We start from the raw sequence: 24799 nt of genomic DNA on the forward strand, positions 1-24799 counted from the left end.
GCAATATATGGTTAAATGAAGAGAATTATGCACATTGAACTAGTACATTATATACTGTATGCGTGACTATAATTGCTGAGCAATATGTAGGGATTGTATATATATATATATATTGTAGTTTTTCAGATTGTAATTATCTGAGGGGGACGTGTCGAACAATCAAAATAAATGTGATTTCATCTGTGACTCATTTGCATTGATAAAACCATTAATTGGAAAGGGGGTTAAAATATGGGGAGAACATTTATGTTTTGGCAAAAACATTTCCACAAGTATGTTAATCAGACCCACACTGTGGGAAAATGGATTAGATGTCTTAAATCAGCAAGATCACCCAGGAAGTTTAGGTTTGAGACAAAAAGCCAGAGAGGAGAAAGTGCGGGGGCAAACACACAGAAACAGAAAATGTCTTAAAAAGCTTAGTTTGGTTATCAAAAAATGCTGATAAAGCCCAGCAAACAGCAGATCAAGAAAATGATCAACAACGGATTGAGCAAAAAGCAGAAAGACAGTGTGATTATCAATCACCATGAACCCAAGATATCATTCATTAAAATTGTCTTTTTCTCTCAATCATCAATTAGCAGGTGTTAATTTGTGTTGCGGAATCAAACCAAAAAGATCCATCATAATATTTTGGGGGAATTCAAAGGTCTCTCACCAAATGAAATTGGTGAAGGCTCAGATCTGACTGTCCAGGGAATTCCCAGCAGAAAGGCCCCTGAAAGGCAAAGACGGACGTTCCCAAGTCACACAATTATATGAGCTCTTCACACACACACACACACACACGCTCTGATTCACCACTCATTTTTATACAAACCAGGATTTATGCAAAAAGCAACGTGTTATCTCTGGAAAATCCCGCACCCTCTTCGTTTTTTGACTTATTCAAACGACGAGCTCGTCTCTGCGGGCTCGGCCTTCTCCTGGGTATGTGTCGGAGTCCATTATTAGAGGTTATACAGCACCAAACCAGTAAACGCGCTATGCACGTTGGCGGTTACATCGTTGTCGGTACCGGCTGGCAGCTTGTTAAAACACCACTACACTCTTTAGTACATCCAGAACATTTTAGTTGCCCTTCTAGATGAAAAAAAAAAAAAGACAAGGCTGGGTTTTCGCAACCACCACTGGAATTTGAAGCAAAAAATTGCCATTCATTACTGACAAAAATATCCCCATTAAAATTGGTGAAAAAATCCCCCAAAAACTTGTGGGTTTAAACTAGACTACTAGGAGTCCCACAATGATCAAGCAGATTAGAATCAAAAGCCAAATTACCATAGAAACACGGGTTTCACAGTTTAGAAAGAGATTGCCCAAATGTTGTACAAGACTACCTTAAATTCTCTATCAAAATAAATTTTAACTAAATAAAAGCCCTTAAGACATGCAAGTTAAAATAAAATTCAAATAAATTCCCCTAAGACGTCAAAAAAATGAATACAAGCGTAATTTTGCAGGGTAAAATAGAACCAACAATCCCCAAAACACCCTTCAAAATAAGAATGTACAAATACTAACGTGCAATTTCAAATGAAACAGATGTAAATTCTTAAAAGATTGATCAATTTGGAAATGATCCCCTTAAAAAATGTATAATAAAACAGCCATAAACTGCCTGTGTTAAAATACGACAACAAGCTTTTCTTGTCAAATTGCACTGATTCAAACCAAAGGTAGCAAAGGTTAAAAACCAGCCATTAAATCCTCAGAAATGTCTCCAAATTGCAAGTATTAGCAAAAATAATCTCTTAAATCCGGATCTAATCCTGACTCTTTTTCTACACTTCATTTGCAACAATTACATAAGTTCTCCCCAGATTCTTCAGGCCAAAGTTAAAAAACAGAACACAGCATATCTGTGTATGTGTTCAGTGTGCAGCTGTTCCTGCGAGTTATCTTCACCGGCCCTCAGGGGGTTAAGTGCAAGTGCAAATAGAAGCCGGTGATCTCAGCGCAAAGAAAGCAACTTGTTGGATTGCTTTCAGGCAGCAGAGTTGGTCAGTAAAGTAAAGGTCATGTTGCTTTTTCTCGGCAAAGTTCTATGCCCTTTTCTCTCGCTTAACAAAAACAAATCAATGGACTGAAATGTCTTTCTTGTTGCTATAAAGTAGAAAAACAACAATTGAACTGGCTGGCAATGAATGATCATGTTTCAGGGTCGTTGACCGCAATAGACGTCCAATCTGTTGCGTGAACCAGGCAATCCAAATTGGTGTGTGAACCTGCACAATTTTTTACTCCTTCCTAATCACCGAAATGTATGAACTGGGGGGTTGTGCATTCAATATAATCAGTCTGTTTCTCTTGATTACAGTGCTTCTCCTATTGTATGCCAACTAGAAATACACCGACTCGTCACTACATCGCAACCTTTCCTCACAGCGTGTGGGTGTGCAAAGTAAATTCCATGTTATATTTTCAACAATTCATCCATCCTCAAGGGTCTTCAAGTGAAATTGTTCTATTATCGGAACAGCGTGACTCTTTCAGTCATTGTTGCCTTGCTGACAAAGTCAACACTGAGCGGAAACAAGAGGCCGCCCAGACAGCACCCTCAGGCATGACGCGGCGTCTGATGACGTCACCCCGTGAGTGTGCACGCGGTGAGTGAGGTCCAAATATGAGTCTAAGTGAGCTCCTAATCTCTGTGCGTGGGTCTGCTGACCACAGGGTCATTCATTAACAAGCAGAGCAAGCCAGGCCTCCCAGAGATCCCAGCAATTGTCCTAGCAGCCCAGGTGCGCTGTCTTTTCAGAACGCAGGAAGTCCCCTTTATCCCCAATTGTCCCGGATGGAGAAAGCAGCAGCAAAGGAAGGTGAATTTGATCCGGGGACTATCTATTCAGTCATTGACCTAGTCAAGCAGTCACATGTCCATCCAGTCACACAGCGAGTTATACGCACTTCTAATGTGGAAAGTGAATGGTGCTAAAATGGTGGGAGGTCTCCATAGCTATTAAATTGTCCAGATTCCATCACTGGCTAGCCCTAATTATCATAGACTCAGCATGAGGGGGGGCAAGAGCGTTCCTTCCAAGGACCTTTTTCTTGGCTAACTCAAAGACACAATGACGCACTCGTTCGGGAACAGTCGGCAAATGGTTAACACTCCAGCCATCCCCTGCTGCCATTGAAAAGGGAGCAAAACAATGGAGACATTGTTGCGATCGAGACGTTGACGTTGGGTGCGTGCGTGTATGTATGCACATGCTTCTGCCCTAATTCCAATAGTGTCCAATCAAGCAACTGCGGCCAATCGGAATATGCGTCGCTCGCTTCTCCCCACGCCTCCTTTCTCGTGATGTGATTAAAAAAAAAACGATGTCATGTTGTTACAACAGATAAAAAGCCTGAATCCCCAACCTGCAAGTTGGTCTTTTGTTATATTGATTGTCGATTCATCGGAAAGCAATAGAGAAGAAAATGCAATACGCTACTTGGCATGACGCAAATTAGTTTAGTGTAGTAAGTAGAGCTCAGCCTCTGACAAAAGGATATTATGGAAATTAAGCATTTGGCCTGATGTCAAAACTGTTTGAAAAATATATTACATTAATTGGACTATTAGTACATCATTAACTAAAGTGTGAAGGCAACTCACAGGAGCTATTTAATTCATAATGTTGCAAACATTTTCACTTTTCTAAATTGAAGAAAAACTACACTTCCATGAAAAACTATTGTATTTGTCTATGACAGCAAACTAACTTTAAATGTTGAAATTTGCTAAAAACTGTTAAACTTTCCTAAAGACAAGATATTGTGCCGTTTAAAAACAATGCACAAAATATTGACATACAAATAGTGAAAGTCAATGTTTGACATTAATGTCAAACAAAAAGCTTTTGCTGTTTCACTTTTCCTAAAAGGAAAACAAAAGTACATGCAAAACCATGACTTTTAACACTGAAAGAATTACTGTGGCAAATCTGCTAGGCATTGTTACAAAAGTGTCTGTCTGCCATGATCGACGAAGACTCTCGGAAAATATAAAATGAGCAAGTATAAATACAGCTGCGAGAGATTAACAAGCAACAAACATTTTCTTTGACTCCTCCGGCAACCAGGATTTTTTTAGAATCCTTTTCTTGACAACCGACAACAACTCCCCCAAAACTCAACAGATGGATAAATATTATATAACTTTCAACCAATGGCGTAAAAGTTCAGCGGCGGCAGGTTTGGAGGCTGCCCGCGGGGTTGGCCAGAGACTTCAAAAAGCTTCTGCCTGGCCCCCTTTGAACGTATGATAAACAGGGGCTGGCGGCCCATTCCCTGCGATAGACAGGTCGGCATGAGGTCACTTCCTTTTTTCCCTGAATATATACCAGCTTCAACCATATCCACATCTTTTTAATCACAGCCACTTGACAATCTTAGTCAAAAGCCCATGAAAAAAAGAATCAGAACACAAATATAGATAAGTTGTGCAAGTGCCATTTTTGGGGGTCCACCATAATAAATACAAGCTGTAGAAGCACTTCTTGATTAAGGTACGCAATTGTCACTTAAAAAGAAAAATAGTAAGAATCAGTATAAAAACTTGAAAATAAATGTTTTGAAAAAATCAAAAACAAGCATACATGGCTTCATTTTGAGTCTGCCCGATCTTTACTTCGATGGCTACCGGTCATTCCGGATTTATGACCAACACTCGAGCCCGTTCTTATCGCACTGGCCCATTGGTGGCGTCTTATCACAACCAGAGCAGGCCCGCTAAAGGCGCTACAGGTGGCACAGAGTCACGGTGTCTGAGTATTTCCTATAATTTGCAAATGGAAAGAGAAACTACTGTTTACAGATAAGGGGATCACGTACTGGAATGAGCCGGACAGAAAGATTGAGTGACATCAGTGGGGATCTGAATGAACACTGTCCACAGAAATCAGTAGGTTTTTTTTGTTTTTCAATTTCTCTCTTTTCCAGATGCAACGCAGTCGATATGATGCAAACGAGGGAAACATTCCATTTTGCTACTCTCAGTCAAAAGGTGGATGGCAGAGCAGGAGGAAAGGAACGCCAACAAAACAAGCTGCATTTCACCTTCAATTTCATCACACGCTAACAGTAACTTGGGTGCGTTTGTGTGATGCTGCAATGCCTTGGAGCTTTGCAGCATGTGTGCTGAAGTGGGGGAAAATGAGTGGGGTGGGGAGAAAAAAAATCCCATAGAACCTGCTGAGTTATTTATCATCAACTTCAAAAGTTTTCCTTGACCAGACTCTTTCAGAACTTGACTTATTAAACTTCATTAGTTTGGTCCAAAGAAAGCAACAGCAGTATATTATTTTGTAAGTGTTGTAAATACAGAGTGTTTATAGTCTAATATGATTCATAGATTTTTTTTTTGAATTGTAGGGAACAAACTCTTTTAAACGGTTTCTTAAAATTATTTTCTAAAGTAATGAAAGCGTATACATTAATTATTCATTTTACCAATAACGGAAATGTCTTTTGAGTAGAATTTACTGTACGATGCATACGGAGTTATACGCAGCCAAAAATCATGCATACAACAACAATTATGTCACTCAGATGATCCTTTATAATTGAATAAAAGTGGGAGCTACAAGGCTTCAAACTTTGTTCCCCAACTCCGAAACGTAAAAAAAGCGGGTGTGAAGGTTGCATGGCAGTGGGTATTTACAGCCAGATGACTCATTTTCAAGGAAAACAACAGCGCAAGTATTTACCTGCCTACGATCGGTTTAAGGGCTCATTTTCAGCAACTCTTAAAATAACAGCGCAAGAATAAGGGACCTCGCTGAACTCGCATGTTTAAAAATAACATCAGCAGAAGATAAGGAACGACCCGAGTCGGTTTTGTTTTGTTCCGAATAACAGTTGTCGTCGCTGAAGTCCTTTTCTTTGTTTGTCAGACAACTTTTGAAAGCATTTCATGTAATCACCCTTGTCTACTCTCGCTATTTAAAGACTGTTCGCAATACAAAACGGGACTCGGGCTTTGCCAAGGATGGGACACGTCCCACTGCTCTAATGTCATATATGACTCACCTGGATAGCCTCTTAGTCAAGCCATAAACTAAAGATCATAATGAGCAATTGAATAATCAGTCAGTGATTTTTTTCAGAGCTTATCACGCAGGGGACCCCAAAGGAAGGATGATATTAAAACAGTCAAAATATTCAAAATGAGATTTTAAAAAATAAAATAAAAACAAATCACAATTAATATTAAAAACATACACATTGCATACATATTTTAACATTTTAACACATGCCGAAATGATAGATTATTTTCCCATTGAGCTCATTCATGCTTGTCCAATAAAACGTTAAAAACATTCTCCGAAATATCTCATAAATGTTCCCATTTTCCCGACCTCGGCGACCTCAAGAACCACGTCCTCACACTCAACTTTCCTTCCAACCTCTTAAAAACATTTCACCTTTGAGCGCAAACTAACAGCGAGGTTCAAGTACAAGCCTGCATCTTTCTCTATCGACATGACCGAGGTGGAAGGACGTTTGGTCTTGCAAAATCTCCTTTTCTCGCCGTCAAATGCCAGAATTCTTTCCTCCATCTTGGAGAGTTTCGCATAATCAATGCTTGAGGTTAGCCCACACTCTGCTCAAAGTCGACATGATACCGGGACAGTAACATTACCTCATTCCGTAAAAATGTATCTAAAGAAATAATTGTTCCGTGGTTGCACCTGCAACACCCCCAGACCTTCTAGTGTAGTCAAATGCATAAAAAAACATGCATTTCTTCACAGCGTTTGGGAGGATAGGGGGCAGGGAACATTTATTTTCCCCGACATGACGAGATAGCAGGTGGGAAAAAGCAGTTGTTACTTACGACGATGTGTGCCGGTGACGGGGACCTGGCATCTTTAAGTGCTTGTCTACTCTGAAGACCTCCTGGTTGAACATCTAGCAGGGGCCATTTCATCTGTAGGTACTGAATGGCAGAAAAGGAAACAGAATGGAAAGAAGGGAACAAAACATGTTAACAATGCAGAAAGCAAAAAAACATCAACTTAAAAAGTAAGGCAACAAAAAGGAACTTTTCTTTGGATGGGCGTGCAAACTCAAAAGTATGGATGGTGGATATGGATCGTTAACTGCTCCAGTTTTAATGGATTGGACATCGTTCACTGCCAATGGCAGCCAATGAATTAAAGAAATGCAATTAAAAGTCGACAAGAAAATGTGGCGGTTACACAAGTGGCCCAGAGTTTGTGGCTTGGAGATGACCTAATGTCATAAATGTGACTGTTGAGAGACTTTTATTGGAAGCCATAAAGAGGTCCGAGCGTGGCGTCTCACCAGGCTAGACCTCTTGACGGCTCTCATAAATGATTGACTTGGCCGATATCAGTCATTTTTCCCTAAAGCCTTTCCCTCTCCCTCGCTGCGTCCCCGTGTGACACGTTCTCACACAAACAGATAAGATGAAACTAGAGTCATGTGAAGCATCTTTCAAAATGCAATGACACACTGCATAGATTATTTCTACCCGTCATGCTTTTTCCCAGAAGACAACCCGAATGATTCCCTTTCCTAGCAAATAACTTTTTTGTTCTACCACAATGTGATATAACTTGAGTTAGTTTAACAATTTGACCAAAGAATCAATATCTCGGTCGGCTAGGTTAAGAACTGGGTTATTTGGATCGGTGGACTTTCTTGAGGCTGGTAAATATGGTAAACAGCCAAATAGGCTAAGGGTTTCAGTTTGTTTTTTTCTCTCCAGGATCACGTGGGCGTTTCATAACTTTGGAACTTTTCACTTGCACGAGTCTAAGATGGAATTGACATTAATGACTTCTAACGAAATGACTGTCCAAGAAGTGGATCATTAATTTTTTTGCACGCGCTGGCTTTTATTCCAATGAAAAATACACTCACACCACCTGACATCCACATGTTGAAGTTCATTTGAAGTTCGAGATAGTATCGAACAAACATTCCAAATAAAGAGTCAGTGAGGTTCTTGCTTATTTTTCAATTTGGACCTTTTTGCACACATTGCCATACATTCACATTCAATATCTTTTGGATGGTTTTCCAGCAAGTGATTTCACTGGTTTGTATGCAGGTCTGTATGTACGTGTGTGTATGTTTGAGTCAGCGCTGGTCTGAGAGAGTGTGTCACGACCCTTCCTGAGACTGTGTCTAAATCAGTGGTAATTAGCGGAGAGTTCACCGTGGGGTGCCTGCCAGTGGTCGACGCTGGAGGGAGTTATTGACTCCATGACCACGGTTACAACCCCTGCAAGGGAGGAGGGGAGGGAAAAAAAGTGTTGCCTGGTGTTTCTCCACTACTCATTTATGACTGCAAGACAGCTTTTAGTGCTGCAAAACTGCCTTTGTATATGCTTGTTTGCACGTGCAAAATAAAAAGGAAAGGTTGTAAAAAATCTGAGTTGAGGTGTTTCGGGGATTTATGGAACCCCTTCACACACCAGGTATTAATTGTTACAGCAGGGAAAGAGGAGAGTGGTGAGGGGTCATAGTAAGTGTGGCAAAGTTGCACAATTTGACAAGTTGCCTCACATCTTTGGTGATATATGTAAAGTTTTATACTGAAACCAGTTTATCGCTGGAATCAAACAAGAAAATACGAAGTTCTGTGAGCTAGAGTTTCAGTTCTGTATCTGTCTATCCATGTTTTAAGAAGTGAGTTCTTATAATTGTGGGATTTTTTTTGGGGGGGGTAGATCGGCCATATTCAACTTGAGAGAAACACTGTCGTATCTCAGCAACAAGCCAACGCGATCAGAGGCGTGCGTCTATGACTATACTGTATCTTCACTGCTGTTGTCATCCATGAGGTAATTGAAGATGGGTGCCGGAGAGAAATGCCATTGAGGCTATCGGGGCCACGGCCAGTGCCACCGTAGCGCAGGGACGAACTTCAACTCCAGCCACTGGAATGTGCACACATGCTTGCAAATATGTCAACGCAGCTGCAGCAAGAGGCATTTTGAAGAGCGTGAAGGTGACACCCTGCCAGAGTGACACCGGGGCATTGGGGGGAGAGAGAGATGGTGTGCATGTCCTAACAAGTGGCCGTACTTCAACTCGGCGATTGCAAATGTCCTTGCGCACTACCCTGCAACTTTTACAGGCATGCCAAGGGAACGGAAACTCTGCTAGAGCCAGGTTTTCCTACCACCGCCCCCACCAAACCCCACTTTCCCCCCACTCCCTGTCCCTCAATCAACGGACACATTGCCCGGGCTCGAATAGGCCACAACCTTTGACCCCTCTCTGCTGCTCCCAAGCCCTGTCGCCCCCTACTCTCACCCCCCTACCCTGCGACCTGAAAACTCTCCAGCTATGAGGGGGCCTCATGGGTAACTCAAGAGCCATTCCAAAGTGACAAATTGCTGTGGAGTTCCAGGATAACTCTCTGGTCTCTGCTGTCTCTCTTCCTGCCCCCCCCACACATAGACTCCCTGAAACAACCCCCCACCTTGAAACAACCACCCAGATTGCGTCTCCCTCTCCTTTTCAGTCCTACGCCCCACTCTGTCCCCCTTCTATTTTCCCCCAGCCGGCCCCACAATGGAAGCTGAATGACTCAATTGTCTCTGATAAAGTGAAAGACAACGCCGTTCTCCAAATCATTGTAGCGCGATGAACTCAACTCTCAACGGGGCAAATATTTCATCCCGGGCAAATTAACGCTTCTTGTTGGTCCAATGGAGTTACGATGATTTCATATTTTATGTCAAACTATCAGAATTTACAAAGTCCTGTCAATGGAAAGTATTGAAAATGTTTTGGTGTTACACAAATACAACAATAATTGGTAAAGGGAGTTCTCATTTTATCATGGCAAAAATTATTTGGAGGAAAAGATTTTATACAGTGCTAAATATAGTATATTCTGCAATTATTTGTCTACAAATAATGTTGCTATTGCACTTCCTAATTCACGTGCCTACGAATCTCCATTTTTGTAGACAGGTTAAAACTGCCAATGAAAACAACGATGTCTTTGGGTGTACATCATACGAGTTTCTGTAATTGATTTATCCTTGACAGAGGTGATTTAATTTACTACTAAGCCAACTGTTTCCTTTATCAGGACTGTCAATTGGCAGTTTATGCCTGGAAAGCAATTTTTTTGTAGTCCAGAGATTTATTGAAAGCAGAGGAAGGAAAGACCATTTCATTTCATTAATAAACTCGAAAGCCAAGTCCGTGAAAAGTTCCCATTGAGAGACAATTTCTTTTCTGCAATCGTTTCATCAATCAAGCTGAAATCTGATACACTGAATTACATGAATCCAAAAGCAGCAGCTGAAGCAAAGCTTTTTTGTTGTCAAATTATGAGCAACGAGTACCAGACGGATGAAACATGCAGACTTTTTTTTATGCGACAACATGGCACTAAAAATCTGGTTCGTTTTTCAGTACAGGACAGTTGGACAGACGAGGTGTCTGTTAGGCACCCCAGCCATGCCATGGATGGTAAACTGGGGAGGGGACAAGTGGAAGGACGGGGGCCGTAAACAGACAAATAGCAGCTTGGGTTTAGAGTCAGCATATGGATGTTATGTACAAAGTACAGCAGATCTCCTCCCATCTGTCAGAGATGAATGTCCATACACAACATCGTCCAGAAATGTCTACTTTCTTGCTTGTCCTAAAGCCCTGAAAGCCCCATTTGAAACATGTCAGGTCAAAGGGTCCTCAATGACGGGGGAGAACTCTCTCCGCGATGTGATCGACAGAATGCAGATTATATCCAATCATACTGGTGGATCTTTAAAGAGCTTTATTAAAGTCTGACGAGATGAAGAGTTAGAGAAGCCCATTAAAAAAACCTCTGCGAGTAAACTGCCCTCGGCTTAACGGATTAACCCGAGCAGTTTGACTACAATCTGATCCTTTTAAAAACACGAAGCCCGCGTTTTCACTTGATCTGTTTGCAGCTGAGTCTGTCCTGAGTGGCAGGTGGAAGAGAAGATGCAAACACCAGTTGTTCAGAAAGGAACACTTAATTTTGGGCGACAGGGGTCAAGTAAATCTTAATTCTCTCTCTTTGAAATCCCCTCTGGGTTGAAAAACAAACAACGATATAGATGTAGGCTTCAGTTGATGAACGGACGAGGGCACGAAAATAACAAAAATGTGGACAACATGGGTTTCTTTGGTCCTGCTAATACACATTTTATGAGTAAATATTGCAGAGAAGAAAAAAATACACCCCACCTGTACTGATAGCCAGAGGCATTTCACAAGCAGGAAAATAAAGGCGGAATTTGGGAAGGCCTGGGGTTTGCGTGCCCTGGGGCGGGTATGGCTCCAACGGGCCTATATTTACTACAAAGCCAGAGCCACTTGGGGGTGTGGGGGGCGCTTTCCGTTGGCCCTGAGAGCGCTCAGGCCGCCGATCTGGGCCAAAACCACCAGCTCAGACTCCCTCTTCTTCCTTGCGGGAGGAACTCAGTCTGACTCTTACAAATAAACATGCATTCCAACAGGGGATGCCCACGTGGCCTCTCCTGTCTCACAACCAAACGTGGACTTGACTTGCATCGTAAAACCAGGCAAGGTCTTCTTTATTTTTTACTTGTTAAGTTGTTCAACTTTGATGGTCGACCCTGGTTATCAATTCATAGCTGAAGACATTTAGAGGGTATCCTTCAAATTGAATCCAATTATCTGTGCCAATCCATTGACTGGAGTCCGGTCAAGTGAATGATATTCCCCAAAAGTTTTCCATTGTGGGAAAGACAAATGACATTTTCATAGAGGAGAGATTTTAGACACATTACAGTTTGATTCTATTATGCTTTGATATTTTATTTAAGACTATATCAACCAACATCTGACTTTCAACCTGTCCTGTCGTGAATGTTTGCTCCTTCTCTGTTGAATATGGATAAATTCTGTTGACTTAACAGGTGTGAACAAATGTGCTTTTGAAATATCGGCTTATGTGACCGGTAAAAATTGAAGAGGTGGTGAAACTGCTCGACAAAGAAAAATCAGTAGAGACAAAAACAAAAAAAGAACAAGTGCCTCCCGCTGATCTGAACTGAAACTAATGATATTGACTAATGATAACTAAATGTCAGTTTGAAATCTATTTAAGCACGAAAATAATGTTTGTTTTATTAATCCGAGCAACACAAAGGTTAAATAATTAGCCTGTCCAAATAAGTATGTAATTTGAGCTGCCTAATGATTTATTTAGGAAAGTTTAATTAGATTTGAAAAGGTAAATCATCTGAATTTTGACTTGAAGAGTCGCTATAAAAACAGAAACCCGTAGGATTCAATGACACCATTGTGAATTGCAATCTAGCAACCTCTCAATTAGCCTCAGGAGTAAACGGTGTTCCATTTCTGCACTCTTCCCTCCCGCAGTCCACCTTCCCTCATCTCGTGCCATTAGGAGAATCTTGGCCGGTCTATAAATAGCGACAGAGAGGATGGAAGGCCAGCAGGAGATGGCGAGGCTTCCATCAGCCTGCCTAATGAACAGGGCTACTCTGGCAGCTTTAACATCGGATGATGCAGTAGAGCTTCTCCTTAAGGTGCTTTCTAGTCCATTGTGAGCCTCAAAAATTAGAAGGTTGTCACAATAAAACTTAAAATCTTTGCTTGTTTGCGCACTAATTAAGTGGCAATTCAAATATAGTTATTATGCACCCAAAACTGCAACCAAATTACTTTTGGGATTGCACTAGTCACCTAGATCTCGAGTGAGATTTGGGTTGTACCCTAACAGCAAACCAAAATGCAGCTGCTAACTAGGACCCCGTGATTAAATATTCACGTAATCCAGCTAAGTAAACAGCAATGGAAATATTTCTAACACGGCACCACTAAAAAAATTATCGTGAAGTATTTTAAAAGCATTTTCTCACTACACAAAACAAAACAGAAAAATCAATGAGAAAAACTTGTGTTGCACAACCCTGCTAGCAAACGAACAAGTGGCATTTTTTTACTTCTTCAATAGCTTGCCAACAATAATAAAACAACACCAATGATTACCTTTAAAGGTTGCAATTATTTAATTCTTCTGGCTTGATTTTACCAGACATTATCCACCGTTTTATTGGCATCTGTCAAACACCATTCCCATTAAGATGAATTGTAAACTGGTCATTCAACTTTCATGCCAATGTGACCTGTGGTTTCCTTGTTTTAGGACGCTTTATCATCCATCAATTCCAAATAGCTGCAAACTGCTATGGCTTGGTACTCAAGTCTTACCGCTGGCACAACCAAAAACAACGTGACCAACTAGACTGAGTGTCAATTTTCAAATAAAACATTGCATTTAATCAAATAGGTCTAATCAACATATTTCAATCCGTGTTTTTGGTTACCAACAATTGCCAGTATTTATATTCTCATTAAAAACAATTAAGTTAAACAGCTCATTTCTATTATAGAGTATTGAATGAAGCGCTGTTCCAAGAAGTTCATCTATGGCTTGGCAGCACTAAAGTGTCCTGATTGGGCTGACCTATAAGATGGCCTCTTTTTGGCGTAAGGCAAGGCCAGGAGGCAGATTGAGAGGTCGGGCAACCCACAGCACAGGCTCACCACGAAAGTAGGCGAGTTAAAAAGGTGAAACAGCAGCTGAGCTCAGCTGAGGGTGTGAACTGCGCAGCGCCCACAGTCTGCCAGAGAATGCCGTTATTTGTTATAGTGCTACGAGGAGAGCTGCCTTGATGTTTTTTTTTGTTTTTTTTGTCTTTTTTGTTCTGCGAGAGTTCACTGTGAATTAGTTAAACGGCAGACGGGATATAAGGAAGCTGCTCCTCACAGGGGAGACAATGTGTGCACTCTCAGGCTTCAACAAAGACTTCCGACACGCCGAGAACGCCGCCGCGCACTATCACACGAATCCACCTACACATATTCATCAATCCCAAAGTATCACGCAGGAGGCACCGCGCTCACACACAGGCAATTAATCCTCACAAAAGCAACGCACCGAGCAGCAAACACACGCTTTTTTTCCCTCTTTGGCACCTGAAAGTGCACCTGGAAGCAGTCCAGCCTGAATATTCATGAGAAACAGCAAATCGCAACACGAGTCCCAAACACAGCTTCAAGTTATGGAATTATAAACTCGTTATGAATCAAACCATCCATTTTAGTTCCCATTAATCCTCGGTATCAATGGTTTTGGGATAGGACTTAAGTGTAGTCATTTTATGAGTTTAATACTTCTTTTCCATTAACTTGGTCTTGTATAAAGTGTCAATTATGAACATCCTTTTTGCAATCAAAATATAAAACAACCACCCAATTTAAGGCTAGAAGACTTAACATAATTCTTATTAGCCACCAAGAACGGAAAAACCATTACCATTCCATTACCTGCATTTTTTCGACATAATAAATAAGTTATGGGGGCTTGGTCATTGGAGCTCAGTAAAATGAAAGCCATGTTGAGACAATCACTATTAACACATTGTCACTCTCAGCCAAGTTTTTTCTGGTTTCCCCATTCGCTTCCCTAACCTGACCCTCTGACTTACCTTCAAATCAGACACACATACACACTCCTTATTAATTACGACTTAATCGCATGGCAATCCATCCTCCCCTGCTCCTAAACCATGCCAATTATCGATGAATCTTTAATTTGACAAAGTAATTAGTCTCCCGACATGACCAATAATATACTCGAGTTAGACTAGTTGGCTTAATGTGTGATTTAATTTATTTAAATAATGTACAGGTTTTCTTCTGCCCTCTCTGTTGTATCTTTTTGCCTCGCCTCTCGAAACCCTCCCTTCACAGGCCCCCGGACAAAAATCCCACGCCGAAGATAACGTGTCAATAATGAGCTGAGGCCATCTATTGATCAGCTTAATTTTGCATCTATTAGCAAGGGAACGCTTTGCTCCGGGGGCGAGGAAAGCCGGGCGCTAACACGCACCGACAGGCTGGATGGAGATCATTACAACTGATGTTCACACACATACATACACATACACACATAACTATGTATGCCATGATTGACATGGAGATAAGGCAGCAGAAGCTGGCGCACGCCTCCCCGCACACAGCGCTAATGATACACCAAAACATGTGCGTACGCTCACGTCTATCGAGGAAGCTGCAGCGGGGAAGAAGAAAAGCAGGCCACACGGCTTTTTTTTTTTTTTTTGCTAATTGGCAGTCAGACAAGGAAGCTCAAGCGAGAGAGAGGAAAAAGTATTTAGAAGAGCACCTCAATTGGTCTTCGGCCATTTAAATAGCAGACAAGAACAGTGGAGCCAGGGTATGACCTGGATTTAAATGAGAGTTGGAAGCTCACCTAAATGGCGTTTGGTGGCAAACCTCGTAGAAAAAGCTGTATAGACCAATTCTATCACATCGTTTTGTCGTTGAATGAAACAAATTTCTATCCCAATTCTGATACCCATCGGGGTATTGATTCTGATGTGCAACTTTGGCACACTCATGACTCAGAGTAAAACGTGGAAAAAGATGGAAATCAGGACCTAAAGTGGGTTCGATGACGATGATAGAAGTCCTATTTGAACCGGTAAGACAGGCAGCGATCATCCAGTGCCAGCTCTACCAGTTCACATGCATTCTACATCTACCAACATCAGTGGCAGCCAATAAGCCAACTACTATTAAATGACTGTTTACTCATTCAGAACCTCGAAAACTCAATGGCTCCAACTATCTTTGACATCTTGTGTTCCTGGTGTTGTTACTTGTTAAGATACAAGATTGAAATTAAACACTATTTGGGCAATTTGTTGAATCTGTGTAAGTTATACTATATTTGCACTATTTAGTATGTTCTCCCTGTGCCTGCGTGGGTTTTCTCCGGGTACTCCAGTTTCCTCCCACATTCTAAAGACATGCAGGTTAGGCTAATTGGACACTCTAAATTGCAAAATTACAAAGGATGAGCGTGAATGTTTTTTTCTTCTTCTGGAAATATCATATCATTGAGTTCATATCGCTCAGCCCTTATCTATGCAGTATCCAAATTTAAATTATCAGTTGCATATCATTTAAAAGCAAAGACGAATTGGGGAATGGCTTTTCTAAATAGACATTTTTTTGCCACAAATCTCAAAAATCAATCAGCACTTGTACACAAATCTCCACAACAAAATACGCACTTACAGCCATATTTTCCTCATTTCTGGCAGGTGTGAAGGAGGCAAAGGGTAGACCAATTCCCGGAATAACAATAGATTGTGATTCCCCCCTGCCACAAGAGGCCTCACGCTTGGCATTGATGCAACCATCTGAAATATACACGAGGAGGCTGCACTTTCTAACCATAAGGGCCAGCCAGCAATACCTTTGTGTAAGTCAGAAATTTACGCAACGAGGATGTCTTGCATCGTGCAACCTCAACTCTATGGAGGTGAGGTCGGGTGGAATTAAAAACCATGGCTGCAAACCGTGTTTTTTTTTGTCAGCTGAGAGATGTGGTAGAGGGAACGAGGGAGCGGCGTGAGGAGGGAGTTGTGTGGCGGTGGTGGTGGGCTAGAGGAGGAGAGAGTGTGAGGGGTGGGATGTGGTGGTGGGGGGAAAGCCCTCAGCCAAGCCATCAAGTTGAACATTGAACTTCACAGTAGTAGCTGCCTTTCTGCGTTGCATCGTTTGATGTTACCTCCAAAGCAAGCGATCAAAGGTTTGGAGTGTGTGGCGTGGGGAAGTCCCAAGCTCTTAGCTTGCCAGCTTGTGATATATGCAAAGAGAGAGTTGGGGGGCTAAATAAAAAATAAATACATTGGGGGAAAAAAAGGAAGGAAGATTGCACAGAATGCCGCTAAATACGACAGAGGTGAAAAAGTGACGGTATTGTAGTGCTGAAGGCATTTACGTGTGCACGGGACAAAAAATGTCCATGTATAGAAACAACTGAATTGAAAACACACAAAAATGTGATGTGGTATGGTCAAGTAAGGGACGAGTTTACTTACTGGTGGAGTCATGGGAGTGATTGCCACCTCAAAGTATGTGTGATATGATGGTGGAAAGGTTTGATACGATACAATTTAATAAAAGAGAAAATTAGAAAAAAACTAAATGCATAGGCCTTATGGGTTTTTTGAATATGTGAAGTGAAAATCTTTGGTAAATTGGTTTTTTGGGCATGGTCCAGTTCACATTACGTGTTTATCTTTTGTAAAAACAAAGCAAATACAATTAAGTAAAATAAATTAAGTTACAATGCCACATACAGAAGTACATAGTACATACAGAAGTACATACATAATCTAGGACCAAAAGTATTTTACAAGTCATGACATCAGCCAACCAGAGGTTGAGCTTCCTGTACGTTAAATTTTGGAGTAACAGTTTTATTTTTGTGAGCTAGATACTTTTATGGTCATGCTGGTGTAAAAGATTACATAATGACTGATGCTTTAATTCACAGGAAGTAGGAACTGCAACGGTGAGAAATGGAAGCGTGGCTATTTGTTGCCATTACAACTTCCTCCGACCCCCTTCACCCTATATCCCCTTTCAAGTGGTATGAGACAGTATCGTCTGGATGTGAATATACAATGCGACGTTAAAGGCTGTACTACAGTAAACAAACCTTGGCTTTGTCTCAATGGGGAACCAAACACACAAACACACGTAGACTCAGCTGGGCCACAGGATTACGAGAGGTGTGTGCTAGAATTGACACTATAAGGCAAACGCACAGAAACACACATATATACACACACCCTTTCCCCAAGGCTGTAGGATTAAGAGGTCCAGCTGGCTGACAGCAAGCCCCTTCCTTCCCACATATCCTGTCAGTCCTGCTTCACCCCGCCCCGCTAGAGCCCAAGGTCCGTGTGGCAGTCAGCTGGACACACCTGAATTCAACCTAGACTATCTCGGGTGTAATTTTAGATAAAGAGGTGCATGATTTGTGACAATCAGATGGTTGATTTAAAAAAAATGGTAGAGACCCTTAGAAAACATTACAAACATGAAGTCCTCAACGCAAGCCACTGGAAACGTTCCCACGCTTGGACGGTGAGGTCATATCAACCCTCCCTCCACTGGATAGAAGTCATGTTTCATGCAAACTTTCCAATGAATCGTAATCTGGCTTGTGTTATACAAGGTTAGCTATGAAAATACTGTGACCATTGTGGTCTTTCTTGGTGTCGAAGTGGAAAACAAGCACAGGATCACCATTCAATGTCGCCTGGTCAATGGACCGAACTTTCATCTACTGAGGATCCTCCCTTTAGATACAACAACACTTCTCTTAGTACCTTAACAGTGTTCCTTAGATACCACTAATAACCACAGAACTAAACCAAAATTTATATTGTACAGCAGATCAGAAAAAGGGCTTCTATTGCATTTGGAATGCCAGCCTTACAGAATTGTACATCTTAATAGAAAATGGATGAATCCGAGCTGCATGTTCTTTCTGAGTTACAATACAAATCCCAAGAATCGTTGTTAGCATGAATTGATCCATTCACACTGTCCTATAGAATATTCTGCAAAGAATCCTAACAGCCTTGTAGTTTGACAGGAAGAGGAGAAGTGAGTTTTGTACATTATTAATACACAGCAGTGTCTCATTCTATCTATTCAATTTGTGAGGACCTCGAGAGAAGAGTGATTTTCCAACCAACTTCCAACAAAAGAGACGCAAAAAAATGTGTAACCTGAACTGAAACAAATGGTACAACTTCAGGTCACAGTTTTTTTGTTTTCTTTGGATTGTTTTTTTAATGTACTTGCCTGCTAAATTATAAATGTATTCGGTTTTTAATACTATACAGTCTTGTTGAACCAAAGTACTATTCCTAAGAACCATTGAACACCCCAACGAGAGCCTTTTTTTTCCAGTAGCATTGTCATTTCAGTCTTGTGTTCATAAATATGGATCAGAGAGTCAGAGGTTAGAAGAACCAAACACATAAATTCTTCAACTTCCTTATTACCAAGCCTGGCATGAGTGACGGGCTTAATACAGGAAAGTTTCAGTGAAGACAAAACACGAGCAGCACAAAGGTTGCGAGCACAACCACGGAATGCTAACTGCCAACTCCGAACTGCCTTGCCTGAATGGATCACTAATGAGAGCACGGAAGAGAAAAAAAATCTATCCAGCTGCCCTAATACTGTTGGCGGGGGAATCACTACCATAGATTGGGGGAGGGAAACTGACAAGGTGTATGGAAAGAATAAGAATGAGGGAGTGAGAAATAGAGAAAGGGAGAATAAAAAAAAATCACTATGATGACACGTAAGTGCAAAGAGCGATTAAGGATTTACTTTCAAAAGGACTCCCATTGATCTTTTTTTGATAGACCTGCAATAAATCAAACTGGATTGACTCGCATGAGAACCAAGCCTAATCCTTTAGTCAGATCCGGGAGAACTCCGACCAAACCAGCTGTTAATTTAGGCTTTACAAGATAAAGAAGGAGAAATCCAACCTGATGTACCCTAGGGCAGGAGCTTACATCATCTCTGTAAAGCAATCAACTTATTGCCAGTTTGGAGAGGTAATCAGAGCACATACTGTGAGAGGGATGGCAGGGGAGGGATTTCTGAGTGGAAGAAAAGAATAGGAAGGGAGTTTGAAGGGTAGGAGTGTGGCAGAGACAAAAATAAGTTGCCAAGAGACACAACTTGGGCATGCTGGGTAAATGTATGCATGTAGGAATTGGATTGGTCAAAATACATGTTCACATGGTTTACACAATGGAAACATGGTGGTCTCATAGTTTGGGGTTCAAATCTTGGTCCCAGCTGTTTAACCCTTTGGTTACGCAGATTTTCTTTGAGTAGTCCAGCTGTCATTATATCTTGTCTACATGTGCCATCCGGTTGTCTACTGACTTGTCCTAGGTATTGCTGACCTGTCACCCAGAGTCAGATGGCCCTGGTTCCAGCTTACCTGTGACCCTATTACAGAAAAGTGGGCTAGAAAATGGATGGCTGCTTGGATATACACCTTTAATTGTCTCAAAGGGGCAATGTTGAACTGGCAGAAAGGTGCTAACAGTAGCCCTCCATCTAGGACACCATGCAATTTCCTTGGAGGTCTGTCCAGATCCCACCCCCTCACCATCCGCCAGTGCCACCTCAATCGCGTCCCGCCTGCCACACGGCAGCCTCAACAAAACAACCATAGCAATTAAAATTGTTATTTTTGTACAGTGAAACCAGAGGGATGTTGTCCCTCCTCAAAAGAACTGTACGGAAGTAACGCAAGGCACAGAGTGAACCGTGCTAATGTCTTTTACAGATCTGTTATTTCTGTTTACTGTAACACAGTGGGTGTAGACTCCTCTTCTTCACTGCATGTCACCGAGACTGCGGATACAGAGGATAAGGCTTGAAAACTCTACGCACGGCCGCCCCGCCGTGCTCACGCTGACACAAAGACTCATTAGCTCGCCACCACAGCCCTACACCCCCCTGTCTTTAATGTCCTGTTTACGCAGCAAAAACAACCAGATCAGGCCTGAAATCCAATAACGGAGCTTTGCAGGGCCCTTTACGACGACCCTGCAGGAGTGCTGAGGAGAAGCAGGCCTTGTAGTCTCTGGATGCCGTCCAAAGAGAAACCAAAGCTCAGGAGTCCATACGAAACCACACATAAAATAAGAGTTAAAACAGCAATCACTATTTAGGCCATCAACATACCACACAAATATAGTCAGTCCATCTTCAGTCTAAACCTTACCAACAGACAGGGTGGAAAAACATTTCATTGAGTTTTGTCAAAATCTATCTATCCACCATATCTACATCTTTGTATTTTAAACTTCACATCTTTGGCAATTGGTACCAACCGGCACCTCCCTGGGTGGCCTCAAGGTCATATTTAATTAAACAGAGTATTAATCTCATAGGACAGATGGCAAGCGGGCTGCCTCTCAATTACTTTATGCCCAATTGAATCATTACTGGCACGACTCGCTAAATCACGGCACGTCAAAAAACGAAGCAATGGCTGGATGGGTGCGTTACAAGTGCCGTGAAAGGCAGCGGCGGTGACGACTGGGTCCGAGTGGCAGGTGTGCCTCTTGTTTGTTACGAAAATCTGAAAATAGTTGAATACACAAGGAGATGACTGTGTGTGAAAATTTGGAAGTTTGGCACAGATCGCTGTGGTATTAAAGAAAAAAAATACATAAGCCCTATTTTACTTGAATCCAAAACCAAAGCAGGCGGCTGATGTGGAAGCAGTCGGCTCCAAGCAGCCCATCCGAGGAAACCACATGGCAGGGCCAATTCAAAACATGGAGAAAAAGATTGTCTCCACAATGTATGCCAAGAAAAGTTGAATTTTCTGTGGTTAGTAGGGGTCTATTTTATGACAACCATTTGTCATTGGGGAGCAATTCCACTAGGCACAACTTCTTCCAGCAAAAAAAAAAACTGTGGAACCAGTCCCATTGCGGCATCCACCCATGCTGATGCCTCAATCATAATTTTGCAGCAATTAGAGGTTGACTTTTTCCGGCGTCTACGACCGCATCTCTTAGTCTAGCCAAGGAGCACAAGAAGCCAACAACGAGAGTGTCATAGCCGGTTTTCCATTTTATTTCTTGCTTTAAAGTCAATGGTTGCCTCTTTCTGCCTCAGAATCTTATCTGGCCTGACTGTCCAAAAATATATTGAAAATTCCATGCATGTTCTCCGGGTGACGTTTTAAAAGATTTTCCTGACAATCCCCACTTGAGATGCTAAAAGTGATACCTCGAATACCTTCACCACTAAGTTGCATAGTGTGAAACTAAATCCAGTGGTAATGAAAAACATTTGTCCAACTGTCAACTGAAAACTGGCAGCTTGCCATCAACTGGGAACAGTTGTGTAAAGACCACTGTACCACTCTTGTAAAATGATCCAAGAGACAGTAAAGAAAACTTCCACAAGTTCTCAGTTTTCCGAGTCAGAGCAAGGAATTCCAATGCCTATAGACAGCAGAAACAGTTGTTCTCCCAGGAGATTGGGCAGGCACTTTGGGCGGGAGAGAGCAGCCAAATTAGGGGGAAGATGATGACATATGCACATGCAAAGTTACAGCGCTGGACTTTCACACTCCCTAGATGATTGGGCCTGCCCCTAAAAGGCCCCGAGGACTTCCTGCAGGGCCCATAGATCATTACGCTGCACTTTTTGCTCCATTGCTAATGTGTTCCATGTTTGTATTGCCATCATGCAAAATTTCTGCCGGCATCAGAGACTGTGGACACAGTCACACAGTGTTATTTAAATAGTGATTTACCAATGCGACATAATATACGGCTGTCGTCTTGTCTTAAAGTGACTGAAAAAACATCTAGATTGAATAATACCTCCACACAATGAATCCTTAAAATGTAACATTTAAATTGCGAAATTGTGAAATTCTAACAAATCTGAAAATGGCAAACAACAAAAAGCCTAAATAATTAAACCTTTTACCTTGATTTCAGATTCTACTCTTATTGAAACAAGATTGAATATGTAAATAGTTTAATTAAATGTGAAACAACTGATAGGAATATTTCTTCAACAAAGAATATGTAGTACAAAGACAAGTCGTAAAAAAAGAAGCCATGCATTCAATCTGGTAAGAGGTCCTACAAATGATGCAGTTCAAAATTATTGAGAAAGCTCGAGGTCAAACTTTGATTCTTGAACAAACCAATGCTTTAAATAAACCTACCTACACAACACTGCAAGTAAAATGGTGGACAAACAAGGTTCGTCGGCATACAGAGTATTTCTTCAGGTTATATTCAACTATTTCATAGTCAAGCGGGAATACAACCTGAGGCCTCTGACCTAGACTTGACCACAAGCTTTAAGTCTTTCTCCAGCTGCTGTGCGTGAAACCCAAGGGCCACCACCGGCACCTGTCTTTGACAAGTCTCCACGTTCACACCCGGCATGGTTGCACCGCGGCCAACCGCATTTCTGCCAGGTGACAAATGCTAATATACGCAACACAGGCGTCCTAGTCTGACGAGGGGTACTTCAGAACCATGTAAACCACTTCATGAAGCATCACAGAAATCCAGGGCTTCATCCCCACGTGAGATAGCAACATTGATACCCAAAGCTTCATTCAACACCAAAACTGAACTAACCACTGTTTTTTTTCCATTCTGTGTGGCTCTTGCAACTGTTGGGGGATTCTACTTGGTTGAAACAATGGATGACTAAGAAAATTCCAGCCAACAGTGTATCACAAATGATGAAATGTAAAGACTGCACACGCAAAGGCAAATCAAGATCTGTCTTCTGAACCTCTCAGTAAGTGAAGAAAGATGGAAAGCAACTTTCCCTAACATCAACGTCAACACAAGACCGATTCTCACATATATATTTTTTTATAATCGAATCTGGACGCAGAAAGATATTTGGCTGGATTTGGACCCACAAAGCAATAAAAGGGTATGCTGTAGACGACAGCACCTGATTGAGCGCAGTGTATGGTAAATGGTGCTTGTATTCAGTCAAGCATGCGCTGGACCACGACCACATTTCCCCACCTCATTTGCAATGCAATCCCAGACGGTGCACACACTGCATCTTTTGTGACTTCCGTGTCCGGGCTTCATTTGTTATGTCAACCAAGTAAACTTCTCGAAAAACGATGAACATTTTGCGTTCCATAATCCCTACGCGGCCTCCCCGGTCCGCTACGTCCATCCACGCCAGTGAGCTTCCAGACACAAACACACACACACACACACACACACCTCCTTCCCAGCCTGACTAATGTGCCCTGACACTCGTACATCACCCCGCAAATTGGCCAAATGAATTAACTGCGGACCCTGCTGAGCTTTACGGGCTTTAAATGGATTTCCTCCACTCCAGGTCTGCCCAATAATTGCATTTATCCATCTTGTTGAAGCCAGGTTTACACACTCGCAAAAGATCATGCCAATCCCCTGGAAACATTTTCCGCTCTGGCGGTCGGCGCGCAATACATTTGTCAACGGATCATAACGGCTAATTCAAACAACAATTAGTTTGACGACGGGGCCGTATGTCAATGTCGGGTTCCTTGTCTGACAACACGCCGTCTGTCTCTTCATCTGTCTATACGTGTGCACGGCGCCTTCCATTTTGTCTCAGTGTGACCAATGGAGCCAAGTAAGACTTTATAGCATAGTCGTGCTGCTTGAAACAGCGCTGCCACAGTAGGGTAGAAAGCGCATGCCTTTGTTCAGCCAAACATCCAGACAGAGTGCTAGGCATGCATTGAGCACTTGTTCAGTGGGGGTCATCTCAACACTTGGGAATGTTTGAACAGAAGTGCATTAGACACTAGAGGGGGTTGGGGTAGGGGGTGGGGGCAAAGGACAATTCGACTATGTAAACACGCTGCTACTTCCTTCCCTGCGCTCCTGAGACAAGCCACTGTTCAAACAGCGTATATCGCATTTTTGTGCAAAGGAGCCAAGGCCAGCTGCTGCGTGGACGGTGAAGGGGAGTGATAGGGCTTTGGATGAAGGAGCTTCCAGAGTCAGACTCCCCGGGTGCGACCCAAGGAGTCTTCCTCTCTCTCCAGTTTTGTGACGAACCAGGCAACTTATCTTTATGAATATTCCAAATATGCAAAAGTGAGGCAGCCAATAAAGATAGAATAGGCTGTAAAAATCAGAGATAAGGAGACTCCAGGTTCTAAAGGGCACAGCGATGTGCATCACATGACACAGGGGCCACCCCCGCATAGTGATGCCTTTTTCTAATCTCAACTTTCATTATGTGAGCTGAGGTTTCAGAATTATGCCTGGTATCGTATATCAAGCTTTATATTGCATGCCAATAGACTTTGACCTAAAATAACTTCCTATAAAAGTCCTATGGGTAACGCTGA

At 42.0% G+C, this 24799-nt stretch overlaps 1 protein-coding gene across 24 annotated transcripts in view; it reads right to left on the reverse strand.

The window, feature by feature from the left end:
• tcf7l2 (transcription factor 7 like 2) overlaps positions 1 to 24799 on the reverse strand; it is an 80061-nt gene that overhangs the window by 46834 nt on the left and 8428 nt on the right. For 14 of the 24 annotated variants that reach the window (XM_077625158.1, XM_077625157.1, XM_077625156.1 and 11 more), the window contains exons 4-5: positions 6833 to 6934; positions 662 to 721 (exon numbers count right to left, since the gene is read on the reverse strand). The exons of 3 other annotated variants lie outside the window; for them this stretch is intronic. In XM_077625158.1, the coding sequence (XP_077481284.1) occupies positions 662 to 721; positions 6833 to 6934 (162 nt within the window). The remainder of the gene's footprint in view (positions 1 to 661; positions 722 to 6832; positions 6935 to 24799) is intronic. 7 more of the 24 variants (XM_077625165.1, XM_077625169.1, XM_077625167.1 and 4 more) reach the window with 1 other exon arrangement.

The sequence above is a fragment of the Stigmatopora argus genome, chromosome 18 (genome assembly GCF_051989625.1).
Source record: "Stigmatopora argus isolate UIUO_Sarg chromosome 18, RoL_Sarg_1.0, whole genome shotgun sequence".
Classification (NCBI taxonomy): domain Eukaryota; kingdom Metazoa; phylum Chordata; class Actinopteri; order Syngnathiformes; family Syngnathidae; genus Stigmatopora; species Stigmatopora argus.